Source organism: Coregonus lavaretus, assembly GCF_964263955.1.
Source record: "Coregonus lavaretus genome assembly, chromosome: 32".
Taxonomy (NCBI): Eukaryota; Metazoa; Chordata; class Actinopteri; order Salmoniformes; family Salmonidae; genus Coregonus; species Coregonus lavaretus.
Window position 1 is genome coordinate 2,450,933 of NC_140019.1, and position 14,906 is coordinate 2,465,838.

At 42.8% G+C, this 14,906-nt stretch overlaps 1 protein-coding gene across 2 annotated transcripts in view; it reads left to right on the plus strand.

Annotated features, from left to right (window-relative positions):
- Positions 1–7,041, plus strand: part of LOC311107515 (glypican-4-like) — a 96,714-nt gene extending 89,673 nt beyond the window's left edge. Inside the window, exons 4-9 of one of the 2 annotated variants that reach the window (XM_084150015.1) lie at positions 3,542–3,707; positions 4,122–4,252; positions 4,396–4,542; positions 4,681–4,805; positions 5,059–5,231; positions 6,372–7,041. In XM_084150015.1, coding sequence (XP_084006141.1) covers positions 3,542–3,707; positions 4,122–4,252; positions 4,396–4,542; positions 4,681–4,805; positions 5,059–5,231; positions 6,372–6,598 — 969 coding nt within the window. In that variant the 3' untranslated portion in view covers positions 6,599–7,041. Of the gene's footprint in view, positions 1–3,541; positions 3,708–4,121; positions 4,253–4,395; positions 4,543–4,680; positions 4,806–5,058; positions 5,241–6,371 lie in introns of both variants that reach the window. The other variant, XM_084150014.1, reaches the window with a different exon arrangement.
- The last annotated feature ends 7,865 nt before the right edge of the window (positions 7,042–14,906 follow it).

Genomic DNA, 14,906 nt, shown 5'->3' on the forward strand with positions numbered 1-14,906 from the left:
TTAAGTGTGTGCCCTCAGGCCTCTACTCTACTACCACATATCTATAACACAAAATCCATGTGTACATGTGTATAGTGCGTATGTTATTGTGTGTTTGTATGCATGTGTCTATGTTTGTGTTGCTTCACAGTCCCCGCTGTTCCATAAGGTGTATTTTTATTTGTTTTTTAAATATAATTTTACTGCTGGCGTGAGTTACTTGATGTGGAATAGAGTTCCATGTAGTCATGGCTCTATGTAGTACTATGCGCCTCCCATAGTCTGTTCTGGACTTGGACTGTTATGAGACCTCTGGTGGCATGGCTTGTGGGGTATGCATGGGTGTCCGAGCTGTGCGCCAGTAGTTCAAACAGACAGCTCGGTGCATTCAACATGTCAATACCTCTCATAAATACAAGTAGTGATGAAGTCAATCTCTCCTCCACTTTGAGCCAGGAGAGATTTACATGCATATCATTAATGTTAGCTCTCTGTGTACATCCATGGGCCAGCCATGTTGCCCTGTTCTGAGCCAATTGCAATTTTCCTAAGTCCCTCTTTGTGGCACCTGACCACATGACTGAACAGTAGTCCAGGTGCGACAAAACTAGGGTATGTAGGACCTGCCTTGTTGATAGTGGTGTTAAGAAGGCAGAGCAGCGCTTTATTATAGACAGTCTTCTCCCCATCCTAGCTACTGTTGTATCAATATGTTTTGAACATGACAGTTTACAATCCAGGGTTACTCCAAGCAGTTTATTCTCCTCAACTTGCTCAATTTCCGCATGATTCATGACAAGATTTAGTTGAGGTTTAGGGTTTAGTGAATGATTTGTCCCAAATACAATGCTTTAATAATAATATGCCATTTAGCAGACGCTTTTATTCAAAGCGACTTACAGTCACGCGTGCATACATTTTTGTGTATGGGTGGTCCCGGGGATCGAACACACTACCTTGGCGTTACAAGCGCCGTGCTCTACCAGCTGAGCTACAGAGGACCACTTTAAGTTTTTTAAATATTTAGGACTAACTTATTCCTTGCCACCCCATTCTGAAACTAACTGCAGCTCTTTGTTTAGTGTTGCTGTCATTTCAGTCGCTGTAGTAGCTGACGTGTATAGTGTTGAGTCATCCGCATACATGAACACATTGGCTTTACTCAAGCCAGTGGCGTGCCGTTAGTAAAGATTCAAAAAAGTAAGGGGCCTAGACTGCTGCCCTGGGGAATTCCTGATTCTACCTGGATTTTGTTCCATTAAAGAACACCTTCTGTGTTCTGTTAGACTGGTAACTCTTTATCCACAATATAGCAGGGTGTGTAAAGCCATAACACACCATATTTTCCAAAAGTTTACTAAGGGTTGGTAACAGGCTGATTGGTCAGCTATTTGAGCCAGTTAAGGGGGCTTTACTATTCTTAGGTAGGGGAATAACTTTTGCTTCCCTCCAGGCCTGAGGGCACACACTTTTTAGTAGGCTTAAATTGAAGATATGGCAAATAGGAGTGGCAATTTCGTCTGCTATTATCCTCAGTAATTTTCCATCCAAGTTGTCAGACCCTGGTGGCTTGTCATTGTTGATAGACAACAATAATTTCTTCACCTCTTCCACACTTGCTTTACGGAATTCAAAATTACAATGCTTGTCTTTTCTACATCTCTTTTGCCTCATCCCTCTCAACCATACAATTTTTCAATTCTTCATCAATCCACAGGGATTTAACCGTTTTTACAGTCATTTTCTTAATGGGTGCATGTTTATTAGTAACTGGGATAAGCAACTTCATAAATGTGTCAAGTGCAGCGTCTGGTTGCTCGTCATTACACACCACGGACCAACAAATATTCTTCACATCAACAACATAGGAATCACTACAAAACGTTTTGCATGACATCTTATACACAGTATTAGGCCCAGCCTTTTGAACTTTGGTTTTCCTAGATATGGCTACTATATTGTGATCACTATGTCCGATGGATTTGGATACTGCTTTCAAACACATTTCTGCAGTATTAGTAAAGATGCGATCAATATATGTTGATGATTTCATTCCTGTACTGTTTGTAACTACCCTGGTAGGTTGATTGATAACCTGAACCAGGTTGCAGGTACAAGTTACAGTTTGAAGCTTTCTCTTGAGTGGGCAGCCTGATGAAAGCCATTCAATATTTAAATCACCCAGAAAGTATACACCTCTATTGATATCACATACATTATCAAGCATTTCACACATGTTATCCAGATACTGACTGTTAGCACTTGGTCTATAGCAGCTTCCCACCCGAATGGGCTTTCGGTGAGGCAGATGAATCCGTAGCCATATTACTTCAACAGTATTTAACATGAGATCCTCTCTAAGCTTTACAGGAACGTGGTTCTGAATATAAACAACCACACCTCCACCTTTTGGCATTTGTCTTTTCTGTGGATCTCATAACCATGTATTGCTACCACTGTATCATCAAAGGTATTATCTAAGTGAGTTTCAGAGATGGTCAGAATATGAATGTCATCTGTTACTAGCAAATTATTGTTTCTTAAGCTATATGTGTTAACGTGGGCTATTTTTAACACTTTTCAGGGATGCTTGATTGTTTTTCTTGCTTTACTGGGAAGCTTAGCAGAGGTAGACATGCACAGGTTATTTTTATTAGTGCAGGGTGAGCGGCACACAGTTGACTTCCTACTAGGGCGCACCACCTCAGTGCTAACAGTATTACTCTGGTTCATAGGCATATGATTACTGCATACAATAGCTGTAGGATCAGCAGAGGCATTGTATCTTCCAATGCCCCTAGGATAATGTACATTTGCTGAAGCATTATGACAACTCAGCGACACAATGGTAGGGATTAAATGAGCTGGACTTGGGTCATTGATAAGTCATTGTCTGAACACAGCCTTATAATGCTGTGAAAGGATCCAGGAACCCAAATGATTTGGGTGGAACCCATCCTCCTTATAATACGAGCTTTGTTTCCAGAAGGTATCAAAATTGTCAATAAATGTTACACCCACAGAGCTGCAATAGTCTCGTAGCCAGTTATGGAGGGCTAAAAGTCTGCTGAACCGTTCAATGCCACGTTTTAGGGAGGGCAGAGGGCCAGATATTATGGGGCATTTGTTGGTATCAAGTAGAGACCCAATCAGTTCTTTAAAATCCATCTTCACTTGTTCTGAGCTGCCCTTCATAATGTCATTTGACCCCACATGAACCATGACAGTATCAGCCCCCGATGACTGACTCAGCCTCGGGAAGCAACCTGGTGATATGCTGAACTTTTCCCCAGGTACAGATATATGCCTCACTATCGACCTCCCTATCACAATCGCCGGAATGATCCGGCCTCTGCCGTGTCTCGAAGCAGATTGCGAGGCCAGAGCCACAGAACTCACCTAAGAAGAGGGCTGCTGAGATGCCGGCTGTGTGCAGGCCACAACAGCCAAGGGGACAGAGCTCTGATCCAGAGAGCACGGCCCAGCAGAGGGGGGCCGCGGTGGTCCAGGCTGTGCCAAGGCAGTTGATTGGTCACTAACTCCCTCTGCCCTCCCCCCTCAGGTCAGTGCATCCCCTAGCTGTGTGCGGGCAGCCATGAAGATGTTGTACTGTCCCTACTGCAAAGGCCAGGTGGCCCTCAAGCCTTGCCAGAACTACTGTCTCAACGTGATGCGTGGCTGTCTGGCCAACCAGGCCGACCTCGACACAGAGTGGAACAACTTCCTGGGTAAGGGCTTTCATATCCAAGGACCAGTTAAACATTCTCGAATGAGTGAGTGAGTGAGTGGGAGAGAGAGAGTGTGTGTGGCTTCTGACACTCTACCCCTTACTGGGGTCTGCTGCCCCCTCCCTGTGTGGCAGCTTTACTGGGTCTTACTTTGGGCGCCTTGTTAAGTCCTCAAACTGTTTAACAACCCCCTGCTCTGAGTGCTCCAAGTAAACTTAGGATCACAACATTCTGACTCTCTGCGATGTGCGTCGCCCTGTTGGTAGAAACAGGCCAAATCACCCCATGGTGAAAATGGCAGACAAAATCTAGGCCAAAATTCACATAATTAGTTTGGTTTTGGGGGTGTTTGTTTGCAGTTATTGCAGGGTTGCAGTTATTGTGTCCATGACTAACTGAGTTGTGTGTTATCAGATGCCATGTTGAGTCTGGCTGAGAGGCTGGAGGGGCCCTTCAATTTTGAGTCTGTGATGGACCCCATTGACGTTAAGATCTCTGAGGCCATCATGAACATGCAGGAGAACAGCATGCAGGTGTCACAGAAGGTCAGTCACTTCCTGTCTGTTTGTCTTTGACTGTGTGTTAGTGTCTGTATTCGCCAACCTGTCTGTCTGTGTGCCTGCCTGGTAGCCTGTGTCTGTCTCTGTATGTCTGTACATGCCACTCACTTGCCTCTCCACTCCTCCAGGTGTTCCAGGGGTGTGGTCAGCCTAAACCAAGTAAAGGTTTCCGGTCGCGTCGCTCAGTCAAGGAGACAGGATTCACTGGTCGCTTTCGTCCCTACAGCCCCGACGCACGGCCCACTACTGCTGCTGGCACCAGCCTGGACAGACTGGTAAGGCATTGTCAGCCATCTGGCCCAACTGTCAGCATACATTCAAGAGTTTTCACGTGAGAATCCAAAGTCTTTCAAATGGACTTGGCATAAATGAATGATCCATCTCTGTTTGCCTGCCTCCCTCCTTCTGCCCAGACGACAGACGTGAAGAAAAGGCTGAAGCATGCTAAGAAGTTCTGGTCCACGCTGCCAGAGACCGTGTGTGCTGGGGAGAGGATTATGTCGAGGGATGACTGTTGGAACGGAACAGCAACGAGCAGGTTAGTTTGGCAGGTTGTTTTCTCAGGTCACTCCCTTGACACAGACACCAACCAACAGTGTCTGCGTCCCAAATGAGACCTTATTCTCAATTTAGTGCACTACTTTTCAAACGTAGTACACTATTTAGGGAATAGGGTACCATTTGGAATAAAGCCAACATTCTGAAGGCATAAAGTAAGGTTGCTGCAGATGGTGAACTAACAGTATGTGCTTGGTAGGATCTCCACATTCATTCTTGACCTTCTGCCATAGGTACGAGTCTGTTGTCATGGGCAACGGATTGGCCAATCAGGTGTCCAACCCGGATGTGGAAGTGGACATTACAAAGCCAGACGTGGTGATTCGCAGTCAGATCGCAGTGTTGAAGGAAATGACCAGCTGGCTGAAGGCTGCCCAAAGCGGCAATGACATCTCCATCAACCAAGGTGAGGATGGTAAGAACTAACAGATTAACTTACTTACTGAGGCCCATTGCCCCATGCAGAGTATCTGGGTTGGACACCTGATTGGCACCCTCTACAGGGAACTAAACCTTTGGCAATCTTCTCCATTTCAATAGACTGGTGTGTTGACAACATCATGACAATGATGTGCGCGTAACTCTGAGGTAAAAGGCTGTGTGTTGTTGTTTTCTGAACAGTCAGATAGCTAGCAACAATGACAAGAAGCTGATGTGTGGTGAATAGTCCCGTGTAGCTCAGTTGGTAGAGCATGGCGCTTGCAACGCCAGTGTTGTGGGTTCGATTCCCACGGGGGGTCAGTATGAAAATGTATGCACTCACTAACTGTAAATTGCTCTGGATAAGAGCGTCTGCTAAATGACGTAAATGTAAATTGTAGATGACAACTATTTGTATCTTGTTTTGACATGTTGACGTGTTTTGACTCATGTCACATCTATGATAATATGGCAAAAATTAGCAAGCTAACTAACCAACAACTGTAACAATGTATTTGAGAGTAAAGTACTTATTGGGCAAATATATTTATGTTTTCAATAAACATTTGCATACGAAATTTCGCTTACAAGTTGTCAATAATCCTTTGATTGTTGGTAAACACCCCACCTGTCTATAGATTAGCTGGTCTAGATATTCTGCTCATGTCTTCTGTTTGACGACCATTGCCTCCCTGTTAGAGAAGGAACCTTATATGCCATTTAGCAGACACTTTTATTCAAAGCGACTTAGTCAAGCGTGCTTACATTTTTTACGTATGGGTGGTCCCGGGAATTGAACCCACTATCCTGCCGATGCAAGCGCCATGCTCTACCAGCTGAGCTAGAGAGGACCACAACCTTTGGTGTTACCATAAAAATGTCACAACAGACTTGAAGAGTTCTATTTTCATCCCCTGAATGCTGTGTCTATTCCTGTGTTCATGGCCTCATCAACCTGCTCCCATTTTTTGCCTCCTGAAATCTTCTCTCTCTCTCTCTCTCTCTCTCTCTCTCTCTCTCTCTCTCTCTCTCTCTCTCTCTCTCTCTCTCTCTCTCTCTCTCTCTCTCTCTCTCTCTCTCTCTCTCTCTCTCTCTCTCTCTCTCTCTCTCTCTCTCTCTCTCTCAGATGAGGATGGTAGCGGAGGAGAGGAGAGCGGCAGCAGCGGCTGTGACTCTCCGTCCTGTGAGGCGGACCGGGACATCTACTTCTCCACCCCACCCATCCCCATCAACCCCCGCGTGGTCAAGGTGGTGCACCAGGAAACGACTGGTGGAGGCAGTGTGGCACATGGGAGCATGGCACTGGCACTCTGTGTGCTCACCCTGGCCCTGCTCGCCCCCCACTGGAGATAAACGGCCAAGGGAGGGAAAGGGAGAGAGAGTGAGAAAGTAAGACGGAGAGAAGGGGAAAAACTGTCAGAGACTTTTAAAAAGACTGCCTTCAGGACCTCGGTCTGCCCGCCATCATGTGGAAGACTCTTGAGTTATTATATAACTTTTAATTTTTTGTTTGTTTTTATAAAAATGGACAATAGTGTACAGCGATTTTCTTCAAAAATGTTCACCACTTTTTTTTTCTTTTTTTTTCTTGTTGTCCTGATTAACTGATTCACCGCTTGTGGCACCTTTGAGCTAGAATCCCTCCCGCCACATCACCAACAGTGTTTTGAGTTCTTCCATTTTATCCCATTATTCAAATTTTTGTTGTCCATTTATCTGAGAGTTAGTCAAATTCGAAGCAGGATATGGTTTGTGTGTTTCTGTGTTTTGTAGTGTGTTATAAAAATTAAGCCCTCTATTCACCAATGCATTCCCCTTACCAAGAAAACAACTAAGGATCAATGTAGCAAGTATTCCTGGTTTGTCAGTGTATGTGTGTCCATATTGGTTTTTCTGTTTGTGTGCTTGTTTGTGTGTATGAGTGAGAGTGCTTCCTTTTTAGATATATTGGCAGTATCTTCGGGCTGGCCAGGGATGAATGTGGCTATGCCAGAAAAGAGAACATCTTGGTTACATGTTGAAGCTCTAGACTGGCTCTGAGCTAAGAGTACAGTAGTTCTGTGGGAAAATACTAAGAAGTTACAGGGCTGATGTTTAGATGGTTCGATAGGAGATTGAACTAGCTGGCGAGGGGTTCTGGGGGATTCTGTGTGCCCAGGTGTGCATCCATAATGTGGAAGGAGTACCACATCCCAAACGACACTCTCAAATACAAAACCAGTCCACTGAGATCATACCTCGTGTGTTCTCTGAATCATCATTATACACAAGCAGTGTTGAAATTGAAAGTGTCTGATGGAGGGGGGAGGTCCTGATGTAGGCTAGAAGAGAAAGCTGGTGACTTGAGAGGAGGGACCCCCCTCCCTGTCATTCCCCTATAGAAGGCAGAGCTGACAAAGAGCAGTCCTCAGTGTCCTGGGGCAGAGAGTCTATTCAGTTCAGAGCAGACTCAGACTCTGCACAGTCTGTCTTACATATGATAAAATGACATGATCTTGACAGGGAGTAGCTTGTATGTCCAAATGTTTGAGATGTAGCAGAAAAGAGAAACCAAGAAACAGTTGAGTGACTTTGCGAATTGAATCGGAGATGAGAGAAACGTGGAGAATGAGTATGATGAAATTGTAACACAGGGTTTTATATTGAGGAAGTGTTCTAATTGTTTGTCATTTTTTGGTGTGTGTGTGTGTATATATATATATATATACACATACACACACACACACACACACACACACACACACACACACACACACACACACACACAGTACCAGTCAAAAGTTTGGACACACCTACTCATTTAAGGATTTTTCTTTATTTTTTACTATTTTCTACATTGTAGAATAATAGTGAAGATTTCAAAACTATGAAATAACACCTATGGAATCATGTAGTAACCAAAAAAGTGTTAAGAAAATCAAAATATATTTTATATTTGAGATTCTTCAAATAGCCACTCTTTGCCTTGATGACAGCTTTGCACACTCTTGGCATTCTCTCAACCAGCTTCACCTGGAATGCTTTTCCAACAGTCTTGAAGGAGTTCCCACATATGCTTAGCACTTGTTGGCTGCTTTTCCTTCACTCTGCCGTCCGTCTCATCCCAAACCATCTCAAATGGGTTGAGGTCGGGGGGTTGTGGAGGCCAGGTCATCTGATGCAGCACTCCATCACTCTCCTTCTTGGTAAAATAGCCCTTACATAGCCTGGAGGTGTGTTGGGTCATTGTCCTGTAGAAAAACCAAATGATAGTCCCACTAAGCCCAAACCAGATGGGATGGTGTATCGCTGCAGAATGCTGTGGTAGCCATGCTGGTTAAGTGTGCCTTGAATTCTAAATAAATCACAGACAGTGTCACCAGCAAAGCACCCCCACACCATAACACCTCCTCCTCCATGCTTTATGGTGGGAACTACACAGGCGGAGATCATCCATTCACCCACACCGCGTCTCACAAAGACAAAGGGTGGCTATTTGAAGAATCTCAAATATAAAATATATTTTGATTTGTTTAACACTTTTCTGGTTACTACATGATTCCATATGTGTTATTTCATAGTTTTGATGTCTTCACTATTATTCTGCAATGTAAAAAAATTTAAAAATAAAGAAAAACCTCTGAACTTTTGACTGGTAGTGTGTGTATATATATATATATATATATATATATATATATATATATATATTAGGTACAACAGTGAATTTTACTGCTAGTTGTAGGAGCTGGTGGGAGTGGCTGTGTGCACAGATTATGTTTTTGGGCGCTTGTTTGCACCCCATACAGACATTTACTTCTGCTTTCATTATAGTCTTCATCTGTATGAGTTGAGGCATCTCTGTCTGACCTACATGTATCCCCTCACCATCCAAGTTCAACTGTTTCCTCGAGTGCAACTACATTTTATATATTCTGTCTTGCATGGAAAATGAAACCTCGGTACGTTAGTAACTACTTCTCGAAACAGTAAATTGTATCTGTTGTACTTTACTGTATGTCTCAAGACAGAACAATGTCCCTGAATTTGTTGAATTGGATGACTGACAAGCACAATATTAGTTATTGTTTGAATTTGAAGTCCTGGTCAACTCCAAGTCACGTCACCTGATAGTTTCACCTCTCACATTATCCACTGGTTGCTCTTGTACAGTAAATTATTTAATTGCATGTTTCTTTTAAAGCATTTACAAACATGCTTTCAAAAAATACAGTATACAGAATGTATTGATATATTTTGTAGATGAAAATATATTAATTTAGCAAATTAACTGAAGGTGTTTGTATTGGTTTCAGATGTCCTATTTTACATTCTGTATAGAAAAAAACTGATTTGCATGTTGCAGTTGTCTGTCAAGTCTTCTAATGTGATTGGCTGATGTATGATGAATGGTGATGATGCCTGGACAGGGCTGTTTGCTCAAGGCATTTTGTGCCTCTTGCGTCCCCCCTGGTGCTGGAAGCTCCATTTAATTTATCAAGTTGATTGTACATTGAAACCACATGAGATATTTGTTCCCTAAAACCTTAATGTCCCCAAGGATTATGCTTGGATGGCCGACAGGACATTGTCATGCAGCGAAAACATCTATGTAGCCCTTGAAGAGGAAATATCTATGCTGCCCTTCCACACTCAACTATCATTGCCTTTTAATAGTGCAGTCCCTATGTTGTGAATTGTAGGTTACCACCATCTACAGTACCAGTCAAAGGTTTGAACACACCTACTCATTCCATGTTTTTTCTTTATTTTCACTATTTTCTACATTGTAGAATAATAGTGAAGACATCAAAACTATGAAAGAACACATGGAATCATGTAGTAACCAAAAAAGTTAAACAAATCAAAATATATTTTATATTATTGATTCTTCAAAGTAGCCACCCTTTGCCTTGGTGACAGCTTTGCACACTCTTGGCATTCTCTCAACCAGCTTCATGAGATAGTCACCTGGAATGCATTTCAATTAACAGGTGTGCCTTAAGAGTTCATTTGTGGAATTTCTTTCCTTAATGAATTTGAGCCAATCAGTTGTGTTGTGACCAGGTAGGGGGTATACAGAAGATAGCCCTATTTGGTAAAAGACCAAGTCCATGTTATGCCAAGAACAGCTCAAATAAGCAAAGAGAAACAACAGTCCATCATTACTTTAAGACATGAAGGTCAGTTAATACGTAAAATGTCAAGAACTTTGAAAGTTTCTTCAAGTGCAGTCGCAAACACCATCAAGCGCTATTATGAAACTGGCTCTTATGAGGACCACCACAGGAATGGAAGACCCAGAGTTACCTCTGCTGCAGAGGATAAATTAATTAGAGTTACCAACCTCAGAAATTGCAGCCCAAATAAATTCTTCACAGAGTTCAAGTAACAGACACATCTCAACATCAACTGTTCAGAGGAGACTGTGTGAATCAGGCCTCCATGGTCGAATTGCTGCAAAGAAACCACTACTAAAGGACACCAATAAGAAGAAGAGACTTGCTTGTGCCAAGAAACACGAGCAATGGACATTAGACCGGTGGAAATGTGTCCTTTGGTCTGGAGTCCAAATTTGAGATTTATGGTTCCAAGCGCCGTGGCTTTGTGAGACGCGGTGTGGGTGAACGGATGATCTCCGCATGTGTATTTCCCACCATAAATCATGGAGGAGGAGGTGTTATGGTTCGGGGGTGCTTTGCTGGTGACACTATCTGTGATTTATTTAGAATTTAATGCACACTTAACCAGCATGGCTACCACAGCATTCTGCAGTGATACGTCATCCCAGCTGGTTTGGGCTTAGTGGGACTATCATTTGTTTTTCAACAGGACAATGACCCAACACACCTCCAGGCTGTGTAAGGGCTATTTTACCAAGAAGGAGACCGATGGAGTGATGCATCAGATGACCTGGCCTCCACAATCCCCCAACCTCAACCCAGTTGAGATGGTTTGGGATTAGTCGGACAGCAGAGTGAAGGAAAAGCAGCCAACAAGTGCTAAGCATATGTGGGAACTCCTTCAAGACTGTTGGGAAAGCATTCCAGGTGAAGCTGGTTGAGAGAATGCCAAGTGTGAGCAAAGCTGTCATCAAGGCAAAGGGTGGCTATTTGAATAATCTCAAATATAACATTTATTTTGATTTGTTTAACACTTTTTTGGTTACTACATGATTCCATGTGTGTTATTTCATAGTTTTGAAGTCTTCACTATTATTCTACAATGTAGAAAATAGTAAACATATAGAAAAACCCTGGAATGAGTAGGTATGTCCAAACTTTTGACTGGTACTGTATGTATTTGCAAAGGGTTGTGCTGCTTGTTTTTGTGTCATGTGGGGAAAGTAATCATCAAACACTATTTTCCATCTCAATCGCAAATGGTAAATCAATGTTGTGGGGCAGTTATCGCAAATGGTAAATCAATGTTGTGGGGCAGTTATCGCAAATGGTAAATCAATGTTGTGGGCCAGTTATCGCAAATGTCTTTGCTTGAGGGCCATGGCAGCAGCTATTCTAGTAGGCACGGCAGTGGTGTGTTAGTCTACCTTACAGTGATATGGGGTAGGGTTCTCCTTTTATCTGATCCATGGAACAACCTCGGTGATGTGCGTCTGGAATTGCCCCCTTTTCCCACCATAGTGCACAAATTTTGACCAGAGTCCTATGGGCCCTGATCAAAAGAAGTGCACTATATAGGGAATATGGTTCCATTTCAGACACAGCCTGATAGTTGAGGAGATGGATATATGACGACTCACCCCCATCTGTCTTTGGCCCACAAAAACAGCATGAAGTCATCTTTATGACGCCTGAGGAGAGTATGACTACGTCCCAAATGATACCCTATTCCCTTTATAGCCCTGGTCAAAAGTAGTGCACTACATAGGGAATACTAGAATGCCATTTGGGACGCAGAAGTGAGGGACTGACAAGAGTCAAGTTAAAACTGTGTTAATAACGAGCAGTCGTTTTAGATGTCTTTGCAAAGAGGCCGTAACAATCCATCAGATTTTTACTCAAGAGTATCTCCTAAATGTTATGAGAAAAACAAGATGAGATAGATGCTACATTGTAAAAGGTATATTAAACAACATTTCCTGGTCTTGATTAAATAAAGACAGATATTTACATGGTCTTGAATGTTTTCTTTTCTGATTTACTGACATGATGGTCCTCTAAATACTGGCTAGTTTACCCAAACAATTAAACCTCTTCCTATTTAAAAATATGCACTTTGACAAATTAAACCCATAATACTTATGAATATTCAATCATACACATGCCTTTGTGTGTAGAGACTACAGGTCTTGTCTACTCTCCTTCACAATTATTGTTGTCTATCAACAATGACAAGCCACCGGGGTCTGACAACTTGGATGGAAAATTACTGAGGATAATAGCGGACGATATTGCCACTCCTATTTGCCATGTCTTCAATTTAAGTCTACTAGAAAGTGTGTGCCTTCAGGCCAGGAGGGAAGCAAAAGTCATTCCGCTACCTAAGAATAGTAAGGACCCTTTACTGGCTCAAATAGCCGACCAATCAGCCTGTTACCAACCCCTAGTAAACTTTTGGAAGAAATTGTTTGACCAGATACAATGCTATTTTACAGTAAACAAATTGACGACAGACTTTAAGCACGCTTATAGGGTAGGATTTTGTGTTGTAGATACAGTGGGGGAAAAAAGTATTTAGTCAGCCACCAATTGTGCAAGTTCTCCCACTTAAAAAGATGAGAGAGGCCTGTAATTTTCATCATAGGTACATGTCAACTATGACAGACAAATTGAGAAAACAAATTCCAGAAAATCACATTGTAGGATTTTTAATGAATTTATTTGCAAATTATGGTGGAAAATAAGTATTTGGTCACCTACAAACAAGCAAGATTTCTGGCTCTCACAGACCTGTAACTTCTTCTTTAAGAGGCTCTTCTGTCCTCCACTCGTTACCTGTATTAATGGCACCTGTTTGAACTTGTTATCAGTATAAAAGACACCTGTCCACAACCTCAAACAGTCACACTCCAAACTCCACTATGGCCAAGACCAAAGAGCTGTCAAAGGACACCAGAAACAAAATTGTAGACCTGCACCAGGCTGGGAAGACTGAATCTGCAATAGGTAAGCAGCTTGTTTTGAAGAAATCAACTGTGGGAGCAATTATTAGGAAATGGAAGACATAGAAGACCACTGATAATCTCCCTCGATCTGGGGCTCCACGCAAGATCTCACCCCGTGGGGTCAAAATGATCACAAGAACGGTGAGCAAAAATCCCAGAACCACACGGGGGGACCTAGTGAATGACCTGCAGAGAGCTGGGACCAAAGTAACAAAGCCTACCATCAGTAACACGCTACGCCGCCAGGGACTCAAAACATGCAGTGCCAGACGTGTCCCCCTGCTTAAGCCAGTACATGTCCAGGCCCGTCTGAAGTTTGCTAGAGTGCATTTGGATGATCCAGAAGAGGATTGGGAGAATGTCATATGAAACCAAAATAGAACTTTTTGGTAAAAACTCAACTCGTCGTGTTTGGAGGACAAAGAATGCTGAGTTGCATCCAAAGAACACCATACCTACTGTGAAGCATGGGGGTGGAAACATCATGCTTTGGGGCTGTTTTTCTGCAAAGGGACCAGGACGACTGATTAGTGTAAAGGAAAGAATGAATGGGGCCATGTATCGTGAGATTTTTAGTGAAAACCTCCTTCCATCAGCAAGGGCATTGAAGATGAAACGTGGCTGGGTCTTTCAGCATGACAATGATCCCAAACACACCGCCCGGGCAACGAAGGAGTGGCTTCGTAAGAAGCATTTCAAGGTCCTGGAGTGGCCTAGCCAGTCTCCAGATCTCAACCCCATAGAAAATCTTTGGAGGGAGTTGAAAGTCCGTGTTGCCCAGCGACAGCCCCAAAACATCACTGCTCTAGAGGAGATCTGCATGGAGGAATGGGCCAAAATACCAGCAACAGTGTGTGAAAACCTTGTGAAGTCTTACAGAAAACGTTTGACCTGTGTCATTGCCAACAAAGGGTATATAACAAAGTATTGAGAAACTTTTGTTATTGACCAAATACTTATTTTCCACCATAATTTGCAAATAAATTCATTAAAAATCCTACAATGTGATTTTCTGGATTTTTTTTTCTCATTTTGTCTGTCATAGTTGACGTGTACCTATGATGAAATTTACAGGCCTCTCTCATCTTTTTAAGTGGGAGAACTTGCACAATTGGTGGCTGACTAAATACTTTTTTTCCCCACTGTATGTGGTAGTAGAGTAGTGGCCTGAGGGCACACACTTAATGTGTTGTAATGTTTTTAAAATTGTATGACTGCCTTAATTTTGCTGGACCCCAGGAAGAGTAGCTGCTGCCTTGGCAGCCATAATAAATACAAATACAAAGGGGTAGGTGATGCTATGGTGCCTGTAACCTGCCAACATCTGTAGGCTTACAGTTCTTTCACATCAGTACATTGCATAGAAAGAGGAAGCCCATGTTGACTCTGATTTCAGTATTCGTTTCTCAACCCATGGCACATTGGATATCCTAATGTTATATAAGCAGCCTCCAACAATTCAGTCAAAAAAAAGTGAAACCTTGCATCGAACCAGGGACATTTAGATCTTCAGTTTAACGGTCTCCCAACTGAGCTATTTCGGCAGTCCTATCCTAG